The 11,678-nt window shown below is 40.9% G+C and overlaps 1 protein-coding gene across 1 annotated transcript; it reads right to left on the bottom strand.

Annotated features, from left to right (window-relative positions):
- Nucleotides 1-1,433: 1,433 nt before the first annotated feature.
- Nucleotides 1,434-10,457, bottom strand: LOC127611953 (calsequestrin-2-like). Its single transcript, XM_052082765.1, has 12 exons — nucleotides 10,315-10,457; nucleotides 8,874-9,192; nucleotides 7,027-7,111; nucleotides 6,441-6,541; nucleotides 6,171-6,282; nucleotides 4,839-4,912; nucleotides 4,630-4,760; nucleotides 3,877-3,922; nucleotides 3,730-3,784; nucleotides 2,153-2,253; nucleotides 2,005-2,079; nucleotides 1,434-1,924 (listed from the first exon to the last, which is right to left on the bottom strand). The coding sequence occupies exons 2-12, from the start codon at nucleotides 9,108-9,110 to the stop codon at nucleotides 1,733-1,735; spliced, it is 1,209 nt and encodes a 402-aa protein (XP_051938725.1). The 5' UTR covers nucleotides 9,111-9,192; nucleotides 10,315-10,457; the 3' UTR covers nucleotides 1,434-1,732.
- Nucleotides 10,458-11,678: the final 1,221 nt, after the last annotated feature.

The following is an 11,678-nucleotide window of genomic DNA, read 5'->3' as shown; positions in this document are numbered from 1 at the left end:
ATGGTCGTTTTTTTCGGCCAAAAACGCCTGACTATACATGGTCGTTTTTTCAGGCCAAAACGCCTGACTACACATGGTTGTTTTTTCGGCTAAAAATGGCTTACTATATACATGGTCGGGTTTTTTTTCGGCCAAAATAGCCTTACTATATACATGGTTGTTTTTTTCGGCTACAGATGCCTTACTATACATGTTAGTTTTTTCGGCTAAAAACACCTTACTACAAATGGTCGTTTTTTCGGCCCAAAACGTCTGACTACACATGGTCGTTTTTTTCGGCCAAAAACGCCTGACTATACATGGTCGTTTTTTCAGGCCAAAACGCCTGACTACACATGGTTGTTTTTTCGGCTAAAAATGGCTTACTATATACATGGTCGGGTTTTTTTTCGGCCAAAATAGCCTTACTATATACATGGTTGTTTTTTTCGGCTACAGATGCCTTACTATACATGGTAGTTTTTTCGGCTAAAAACACCTTACTACAAATGGTCGTTTTTTCGGCCCAAAACGTCTGACTACACATGGTCGTTTTTTTCGGCCAAAAACGCCTGACTATACATGGTCGTTTTTACGGCCTAAAACGCTTACTATACAGGGTCGGTTTTTTCGGCCAAAAATGCCTTGCTATACATGGTTGTATTTTTCGGCCAAAAATATCTTCCTATACATGGTCGTTTTTTTCCGTCCAAAAACACATTACTATACATGGTCGGGGGGTATAAACGCCTTAATATACATTTTCGGTCAAATATACATGGTCGTCTTTTAGGACTAAAAATTTTGGCTAAAAACGATTGTGAATTTGTATATGACATCATCAAACACTGGAATCACCACAGTCGATGTTTCATATCTGAGTGTGTACTGTGCTGTTTTTTTTCCAATGACATTATTTATATCTAAAAGTATTACAGCACTTCTCACCAGCATGAGACTGAACATATTATATATTAATAGTCAGCAATTACAGGGAACATTTCTAAAACGTTACGTTAAGCGTTGCTACTTTAATTCAGTCGTGCAATGTTTGGATCACGAGTCTGCCACCTACTGACCACTTTTACAACCTGCACATGTCAAACTACATTCACTTGTGAGGGGAAAATGTTCATTTTAAAATTTGAAATTGGCACCTCACTGTTACGTACTATTGTCACTGATGAAGTTTAGTGTTTTATAATGTTGATGACTGTACATACTTTGTCTTGACCTAAACATTACTTCTCAAATTGTAAATTTCCCCAGTGTGGGACGAATAAAGGATATCTTATCTTATCTTAAATTGTGTATGTGTGTACTGTATGTGCGTGTTATGCATTTGTTATGAAGCCTCTTTCGTACTACTGAATACAAAGCCACACGAGATGTGTCCGAGTTACATTTGTTTAAAAAAAATACTGCACAAAGAAAATGCAGAGAGAAGACAAATAGATAGGAAGCGCCCAGGTTGGTTTATTATCAGTGAGTGCAGATAGAGGTAACACCCAGTTTGCTTGTTTTACCGTGTGTCGATTAACAGATGGATTTTATGCACGACTTTCATGATCAATGTGACGGATGTGTGAACTGCCATGTGATGAGCCAAAACCTCTACCGAGTCAATTTACTGTATTAAAAATACATGGATGCTCCTTAAATGCACATAACATACTATATCTGTTCACCTGATCTGAAATGGCATTGCTGATGTTGGGGTTATGAGAAATTACTGCTTCAAAGATGCATATCACTAATCCTCATCATCATCATCGTCGTCGTCATCGTCGTCGTCATCATCGTCGTCATCATCGTCGTCATCATCATCATCATCATCATCCTCGGTGTTGACTTTTCCAGAGAGGACGTCTTCAATCCAGTCCTCCAGCTCCTGAGCCGAGGGCAGATCTTCCTCCTCCTCCATCAGCATCCACACGCTGTCAGCCTACACACACGCACGCACGCATATGCAGTATTACTTGATGACGTCACATGCTCACACACATCATGTCTTAATGGACTCACATCTGTCACATTGACGATTCCAATCTGCGGTCTGAACAGATCCACCTTGAAGGTCTTCTCCCAGTAGGGGATCAACTAGAGGCATTCAAGTTTTTGATTGAAATGATCTTCCAATTGTTGTTGGCAAGGAAAATGGATGAGTGCTCACCAAGGGAAAGTCGTCAGGGTCAATCCACACGATGCTAAGCTCAGGCACGTGTGTGTTGTCTCGTGCGACCTCCTTCAGGATTTCCAAGAACTCAAAACCGTCTGTGAGGCAGAACAAATACAAAATCATCCAGTGGCCGTACTCATTTGCAGTCTGGACACAGATGGGCGGACATCTCAGAGTCTCCAGAAGTCTCCGATAAAATCACAAAAAGATGAGATAGTTGAGGGTCATTAATTTTCTTGAAATGCTCTTTTTTAAATTTTTTTTTACAGTTGCCATGGGAGTGAAAGCTAACTTTTGTATGAAACTGAGCCACCCATCAAAAATTGTGTAAATTCAACGCCATGTTTTCATGCCCTGCGCAAGTCAAGAGCAAAATTCAGTCTCAGTGTGCGAGTGGGTGGAGATTTGTTTCTATTGTCATTTTCGTAGACAGGTGTTGGTACAAATAGTCGTTTGTGCCATTGTGGGAGTGAACAAGAACAACGTGATTTCAAAAAGTTTTTATAACCTGGCTGTCATCCAACCAAAATGGTTCTGTGACCCGCCAGTAGAGTAGGACTGTTATCGACGGTGCCAGAGCCATAAAACACAACATGATGGAATAAATGCAACCTAACCATTAAAAATGAATCCATCAATGGATCAGGCGGTGGATGCGGGAGATAAATCAGATTAATGAATTATAGCATATCCCCCCCCCCCCCCCTTTCAATTATACAGAAATAAAACATTTGGAGACACATTGGTTCTCATTGGAAAATCACATCAGACACTTTGATGACTATTTTTGGACCAAGTATACCACTTCCACAAAAACCAGAATGCTCAAGGGGCACTAGGCCACAATGATGAACATCTGCATTTGTCCCCTTGTTTTCCAAACAGGAAGTCTTTTCAGAGTAATGGCAGCAAGCCATCAAATTCTCACTGCGCAACATTGCGCAAAGCTGAAATGTTTTTCAATACTATTTGTTACTGTGGGGCAGAGGTGTCAGATTTGTTGTCCTCTGAGAGAGCTGTACATAGAGCGCATTGTGAGCGCAGATGGTTGTTCGTCTATGTGTGCCTTGCGATTGTCACACAACATACAGTACTTTCTTAAACTAGCCGAAGGGTAGCTGCACTATCCTGTACGCAGGAGCGCAGCTAAGTGGTGGCCAAGGGTGGCCATCTCTGTCACTCTGTGGCAGATTCAGACCAACAAAATTGGATTACAATGTACCGTTCCAAACAATTGGCTGATCATATTATGTAATTGGCCCTGCATTTGAATATCCGATTATAATATAACTAAGTGCCCTGCGATTGGCTGGCAACCAGTTCAGGGTGTCCCCCACCTACTGCCCTAAGACGGCTGGGATAGGCTCCAGCATGCCCGCAACCCTCGTGAGGATAAGCGAATTAGAAAATGGATGGACGGATGGATGCATGTAACTCGGTTTGAAGAGAAGTCAAGGAACACAAAACAAAATACTTGAACTCGTGTAGATGGTCAGCGCTTGCCTTCGGGTTCTGAGTGTGACCCTGATGCTGAAGGACATGATAGGTGCTTCAGACAAGGTCTTGCTTACCCGGGTCCTCCTCCTCTGCAAAAGCCACAATGTGGATGCCCTCAATGTCATCCTCCTGAAAATAAACCCAACATGTCAAGAAAAAGCAGAGGGGAATGCGGTGTTGTAAAAAGTTGTTGAGCAAGATTGCTTTCCATTGAGGCTTACCCAGGTCTCAAACATATCCTCTGCACGCAGCTTTCTCAAAGTGGGCCTGAAGACACAAAAACAACACTGAGTGACGATACAACACCATTAAAACCATGTTTAAGACAGACAGACAGACAGACAGACAGACAGACAGACAGACAGACAGACAGACAGACAGACAGACAGACAGACAGACAGACAGACAGACAGACAGACAGACAGACAGACAGACAGACAGACAGACAGACAGACAGACAGATAGACAGATAGATAGATAGATAGATAGATAGATAGATAGATAGATAGATAGATAGATAGATAGATAGATAGATAGATAGATAGATAGATAGATAGATAGATAGATAGATAGATAGATAGATAGATAGATTCGGTCATTCTCATTCGGACAATTAAGCTCATCTCCCACCTCTTGCTCATTAAAAAATACTCGACACAGCTTTGGTTTTTAATGTCACCCGCGTGGCGTGTCCCATCTCCAAATATAAATGACTCCTCTTTGCCTAAATGTTCACTGCATATTCACGCATGTCTGCCCATCCTTGACCACGCCGTTCGCTCGACAAAACATGCGTAGGTACACTTTTTGCAAAAAAAAAATAAAAAAAGTGAAATGATATGCCCGTGTGCACCTGGTTTGCTGTTTCTGGTCGCGCCTTTGGACACTTTTGCTCTGCATTGTTTTTCTTTGTGTCCTCCCAATCATTCCAACATGTCAAATTAATGATTAGGAGTCACTTCCTGTTTGTTTACCGTCTATGCTCATTGATGAAGTCGACCAGGTCGTCCTCGGAGTGAGGTTTTCCCGGGATGGTGACGGGCTCCTCCATGAAGGGCTCGTAAAAGTCCACCTCGTTCAGCTTCAGGGTCAACTCTTTGGCCACCTGAAGTGACAAATATAGTTAAAAAATGTCACGCTACGTACACCACGCTAGTGACGGAATGCTTGCGCGCTCACTCACAGATTTGTCAAAGGTGGCAAAGAACTTGATGTAGGGTTGAAAGTGCTCGGCAGCCTCCTTGAAGGCATCGTAATCTAAAGATACAAGAGGAGAGTTATCACACCGGCCTCCTCCTCCATCACACATGTGACATTTGCACGTCGCCCAGTCGGAAATAGATGAACTTTGAACAGCGCTTTTTTGCTCCCACACATGGTCGGTTATGGGTCACGGATGTGACAGCAGCTGCGCCGCGCAGACGGGATAAAAATGGAGCCGCAAATCCACCGAGATGAGGCGGCAAAATTGCACTGATCGGGGGTAGCGCAGGGTTCCTTTAATTGAAAGCAGAGAGGAACACAGAGGTACCAAGACACTATCGTGGTCAGTGACAGGCAATGGAGTTCCACCTGAGAGGTGGGGGCATCCACTAATCAAAGAAAAATGTAGAATGGGCAAAAGTACTTTGGACGGTCAAATAAATCAAACACAAAATCTGTTTTGGGGACGGGGGGTGTCAATGGGGGTGACCATCATGATCCATAGCAGATTTAACAAATTCTAATCTTTTATAACCTTCAAGTACACATTTTATATTTATTACAAAGTTTGGAGTGATATTGCAGTGTAAAAATGTTTTTCTTATATTCCTATTTGGGTGCTGGTTGTAGGACAGTGTATCCGCTGTTTAAAAAAAAAGTGTGTGAACTCAAAATTTCAAGGCAACAAACTTGGATAAAACTTTAAGTTGGGATATTCAACTAAAGGTTTTAAATGTTCCTGCTGTGAACATTTGCTTTTCAGAAAAAAGAAACAAGAGCTTACAGGACCAGATCCCTGTATTGAACTCAATTTCTAAGATATTTAAGTAAAAACAACCCAGCAAATCATTCTGGGGTAAAGAACCGCTTGCTTTGTGGTGCTAAACTAACATTGTTGTCATAATATCAATCATTTATATTTTGTAGTTTTTTCCACCCTTTCAGGGCCAGCGGTGACTACATCTTATCATGTTATTAGGTTACAGGGTGCATGAAAGGGTTAAAATACTGTAATTGGCCTACAAATACATGTTGTGTTTTTCATAGTGTATTTCATGCCAAGCCAAAAGGTTGGTAATTGCAAGCGATGCCACAAGATGGCAGCAAAGAGGTTTCTTCTATTAGACAAAGTTAAGGCTGTTGTCAGCTATGGGCCAAGCTTGCATGCTGTAATGCTGTAAGTTCATTTTTCATTAGAATTTGGGCCGATTAAGATGGAGCCCTATGAACAAAGGTGACATCTTCACCTATTTGTTTGTGTGTTTGTTTGTTTTTTAATATAAAAGCAGAACTTCTCATTCGTGTCCCTTACACTCCGAGTCCTCGCCCTTGAAGTAACCGATGACACGGATGTCCTCCTCCATCCTGTCGAAGGCCCTCAGCTCCAGAGCGTTGTCTATCACTTCCACAGGCTCCTCCAATAGCTGCAGACAAACATTGCCATGGTTAGACTATCAAGCCAGAGTCGGGGTTTCAAATGAGTTTTTCAAGTCAGGGTCACGGTTTTAAAATAGGGTTTCAAGATGGGAATAGGGTCTGAAATTCTAGTTTGAAATTAGGGCTTGTGATTGGTTGAACTCACGTCGAGCAAGAACTCCACCAGGGTGCCTGCAGAAAGCCAGCCGTCAAACTCAATCACACGATCGGCCTTGAACACGTACACGCTGCCTTCCTCCTCCAGGCCTGACGTAGCAAACAGAAATAAAATCGATCAAAAGAATTTATTGATTTTATTTATCGTAAATATATCCATGGTGGAGTCTATTCCAGCTGTCTTCGGGCAACGGGAGGGTTGTACCCTGAACTGGTTGCCAGCCACTCGCAGAACGCAAATACGAAAGTAAAATTATCTATAGTAAAATTTACTTTTTTCAACAAATGCAATGAAATTACCGGCAAATGATTGAAAGTGGTGCAATGTGTTCATCAAGTCCAAAAACACGAAAATATAATTACCGGTATAATATTCGCCAGCATACACGGTCAGGATATTTTTTTCTCATTTTTTTAGCAATATTGCTAAATATTTTTGGGGCCTCCAAAAATTTTCTATGGATCAAATGTTTATCAGCATTTTGGGGAGACTTTTTGGGGTTTTATGGTTATTAGATAAAGTGGACTTCATTTCACATTTACCAACATCACACTCTGACATGTTGTGTACTCGCCTAGTTTCTTTGACACCTTGGCGTCTTTTTGGGAGTCGACCATTCCAAAGCCGACGTCTTTCTCCTCCATGACCTGGGCCACGAGCTGCACGTTTAACACAAGCAACAAAAAAAAAAAAAAGGCATGAGATGAACTTTAAATGTCATTTCATGGTCTTTTAATGACTTGGTGCAGCCACTTAGTGGGAAGATGAAGGGGAGATTATTGTACCCTGGATGGCACGGAGACATAGTTACATAATTAGCCAGATTGTTCTAAAAATAGCACAAAAGTAAGAGTGTGGCAGTTGTTCCGATGTGAATGATCCCGCTCTGATGCGGCGATTTATATTTGGCTCACAATGCATTTGGATCACAAACTGAGGTGGAGTCGGGCTGCACTTCTGTCCCTCAATCATTTGTGACAGTTGCCTTTCCCCCATTTTATAACAAAAAAAAAGAGCGTCCAGAGTGTTTACAGAACGTCGCTTGTACTGAACCACCAAATTAAAGATATCAGTAAAAAACTCTGAGCAAATCATTTTGGAATCGACTACGTGCTTGCTTTGTTGTGCTAACTAACACTGCTGCCATAAATGTTGATAAATTATATTTTAAGTTTTGCCAACTTAACCCTTTCATGCACCCTGAAACCTGATAACCTGATCAGCTGTCAACTGCAGTAACCGCTGTCCCTGAAAGGGTTAAATGACACTTTTTTTCCCCCTCAAATATAGTGGTTAAGTACACTCATGAATATCAAGTGCGCATTGCTGGCATAGGATTAAAGTCAACGTGAAACGAGAGGGTCCGGACTGTTCTGAGTGTAACATGAGATGCATTGTGAACATTGTTTCCAACAGTGTGTGATACAAAAGGAGATTGATTTGAATTTGTGCACGGTATCCTGTGTGGTGAATGATCTTGAATTGGAAATTTAAATGTAAAAAAAAAAAATCACTTCAAATTTTCCCAGGAAGTCACAATGTCCCAGCAGTGTTTTTAGAAGGGGCTCTCTTAAGTGGTCCTTGCAGGCTGCCATGATGGTGAGCCCTGCTCGAAGACTTCGGAAATAAAATGCAAATAAAGTCGATTAAAAAAAGAATTACATGAAATATAACAATTATTAAATTAAGTAAAATTAAATCACCTTATTTATGTACTGTAGCCTAAGACAGGAGTTCCAATAAATTTGAAAATAGCATACCAAAAGAAAAGAACATTTAATTTATATCTAATTAAACTAAGTAACATGCAATAACATGACATTTTCATATAGTTTAAATATATGCTGAACTCTAATGTAAGCAATTTTGAGTGAATTAAATAAAATCAAATAGAAAGAAAAATAACCGAACATCAAGGAAATTAAACACAATTTAATTAATTAAATTAAACGAAATGAAACAAAGCCATAAATTATTAAGCCTTGCAGAAGTGAAATGTAAGTAAAATGAAATACAGGTACAATAAAATCTAATAAATGTATCAATAAATAAAGTGATGTCAGTGAGCTTCCGCATTGTGAATGTAAAGCTGATGACATTGGTAGAGCGCCATCAAGTGGCCTCTTTGAACCTTGCTGCAACTTGACTCCCTCCTCCCGAAGAACCAATGTGATTTTCAGGTGTCAGGTGTTCTCGAAAATAAATAATTGACTTGACGGTCTGTATTACAATTTGAATTTTCCATTTGATTGTTGCATGAGAAGCAACTCCATTCCCCTTAAACAGCTGTGCAGCCTCTTGATTTGCAACGCATTCCATCAATAATGGTGAGAAACACCATTCCTAATGTGTAAGACTAAAGTCTTCTATTTCGGTTTAATTCAATGGACCGTATCTCCCATCACGCTTCGTTCTTCCAACCTCCAGCACAAGCTCGGTCATCTGGTGCTGTTTCTGCTGCTCCTTGCCGTCCGCCACCGGCTCGTGATAAAACAGGCACAGCATGTTGTACTGCTTCAAGGCCTTCTTGTAGTTCTTGTCGTTGATGTCAAGAACGCGGTCTTTGCCGTCATACTGCGGGAACTCCAGGCCCTTCTCGGCCGGGGCCACGGACACCAGGCCCAGGCACGGGAGCAGGAACAACCACAGAGAGAGCATGCTCCTCAGCTACGGCGTCCGCAAGCTCCAAAAAGTCCCGGAAGTGCGCTTTGAGTTGTTGGTCGCAAAGGTCACGCAGGCCCTGAGAGAGGTTACGAGAGGAAGTGTGAAGGTTCTTGAAAAACGTCCATCAGTGGTCGCGACTTCTCCCCAAAAGTTCCACTTTTCCGCGCATCCTATATTTCAGCCTGCTCCTCTCGTTCCTTCGCGCCTCGACAGAGGAGCGCACGGTCCGGCGTGCGAAAGGGGCTGATCGAGGGCTGACCAAAAAGAAGGAAAGCCATACATAGCCGCGCTCCACCTCCGCCTGTGCGGGCTAAGCCCATTTTTAGGAGCGCAGTTGTTTGAAGGCTAAAAATAAACGTCCGAGTGAAAAAGAGAGGTGGGCTTACGGGGGCTGGACGACTGGATGGCCATCATGTGGAGCTTTGGGGAGAGGTTGTTTATTTTGGGAGGGAACCACAAACAAAGTGGATGTGTGATTTATCGCTTTGTTTTGTTGAGTATTTTAGGTGACAGCTCATATCTGCCGACAGGTGTGTGTAAAAGGGCAAGTTGAATACTTACTAGAATTTTGTTTCTAGTCTGGGGCTGCGTCTGGAAAGATTTGGCCACAAAATGCTCTCGAATTATAGTTTAGGTCAGGACAAATATGGAGGGATGCTCATGCAAGGGGGATGTGAACTGATCATGTGACTGCTACAAAAACGACCTTGAACACTAAAATATTCAAAAAGCAGAAAAGAAACAAGGCCACATTCAATATTGGAGACAAAATTCAAGGCAATGTAGCCTTCAATTTTGGTAAAAAAAGAAGAAACCCAAGATGACGACACGAGGACAACAAATCTCATAAATAAGCAGGGAATAAATAATAAAGACAAGTACTCTAAACAAGCAGCAAGTCCAAAGAAGGTAACCAAAGAGCGCAATAAATCTATTGAGGCTGATGGATTGCTCTGTTTTTCCACAGCAGACACTTTCACTTATCGGGACTAACATCATTAAGAGGCTCTGCTTTCGCCTCATGTCCTCTCAAGTCACGGCGCACTCAAAAAGATCTTCCACTCGATGGCCACAACATTAGGTACACCTCCACGTCCCAGCTATGCATTTGAATCTCTTCTCGACCTCCATTTCACTTCATTCGTCAGGGTGTTGCAGTGCAGCTCTCACGTTCAAACATGTGATCCAAAAAAAATACCTGATGCTGCTCCAGGGGATCTTCTCAGTCCGGGTCACATCCAGCTGTCCCGTTGCACGTCCGGTTGTCATGGTGATGATTCAAAACACCCCTTGGCGGCCAGGGGGGGGCTTTCAGAAGGGCACCCAGGTTCACACAGTTCGCTGGGAGATAAACAAGGAAAGTTTTTCAAGACAGATGTATAGATTGAAACTTGAAGGCTCATGTTAGAGTAAAGAGATCGACATGTGATAAGTGAAAGCATGTACAGTAAAATCGGGATGTTAATGAAGGAATTTAAAACATGTAAATCACACACACACACACACACACACATAGACACACACACACACAGAGGGTGTTCCAAAAAGGCTTGGGCACATTTTGACATTGAATATCTCAGAAAGTATTAAGGATATAAAATGCATCTGGTAAATTCAGAAAGCTTGTAATCTCAATTTTTACATGGATTATTCAAAGATATTTAATGTGAGCACCATTGGTCACAAGACACACATCAAGCCGATAGTCAAATTCTTGCCAAACGCCTCTCAGCATTGCATTGTCAATGGTTGCAACATCTTCTGTTATTTGTGCCTTCAGCTTAAAGCAGAAGCACCCGTCCGTTATGAATTTAGCATGCCATCTCACTATGGACTTCCTCTCTGGTGGCTCCTTTTCGAATTTTCTGAGAAATGCACGTTGAACAACAGTCCATGATTCAGTTTTTGCAAATTCAAGCACACAAAACGCCTTTTCTGGTTGAGTGAACGCCATTAATGGGTCTGAAAAGAAATTTTAAAAAATCATTAGCCTTATGAAAAACTTAATGTTATTAGCTTTAAAATGGCACGACCTTTATCTTACTACCGTTCATAGTTAAGCAGATATGGGGACTTCCAATGTGCCCAAGACTTTTGGAACACCCTGTATATATACAGTATATATAAAATAGTGAATATGAATATTAAACTCCTTAGGATGTATGGAAAATATATCAAGTACATGAAAAAATATGAAACACAATGAATGTATAATAATTATGAATGCTAGAAATAATATCAATAAATAATAATATGTAGGAAAAAAATTATATACAAACCATAAATGTGTATAAATAATATACAGTAAATAATACATGGATATGGATATATAATAATATATGGATATATAAATAACATATGGAATTAAATTGCAATTGAATCATCCTATATAAGTATGTTTAAAAAACATAGAAACAAAGCATATAAAAAATAAATTAAATAGAATAAAAAGAGAAAATGTGTGTTGGATAGTTAAAAGCAAAATGAATTAGATAACATAATTCATAAAAACATAAACAATACTATTGAGTATTTTTTTAAGCGTGAGTGCAAGACTGAAAA

The sequence above is a fragment of the Hippocampus zosterae genome, chromosome 12, assembly GCF_025434085.1.
Source record: "Hippocampus zosterae strain Florida chromosome 12, ASM2543408v3, whole genome shotgun sequence".
NCBI lineage: Eukaryota > Metazoa > Chordata > Actinopteri > Syngnathiformes > Syngnathidae > Hippocampus > Hippocampus zosterae.
This window is presented reverse-complemented; position numbering and strand designations above follow the sequence as displayed.

What these genes read in the sequence shown, in the direction of transcription:
- LOC127611953 (XM_052082765.1), bottom strand. Translation starts at nt 9,110, where the DNA reads ATGCTCTCTCTGTGGTTGTTCCTGCTCCCGTGCCTGGGCCTGGTGTCC. An exon ending in TGACCGAGCTTGTGCTGGAG is followed by an intron (nt 7,112 to 8,873) that starts GTTGGAAGAACG and finishes TTAAACGTGCAG; the next exon opens with CTCGTGGCCCAGGTCATGGA. An exon ending in CAAGGTGTCAAAGAAACTAG is followed by an intron (nt 6,542 to 7,026) that starts GCGAGTACACAA and finishes TTGCTACGTCAG; the next exon opens with GCCTGGAGGAGGAAGGCAGC.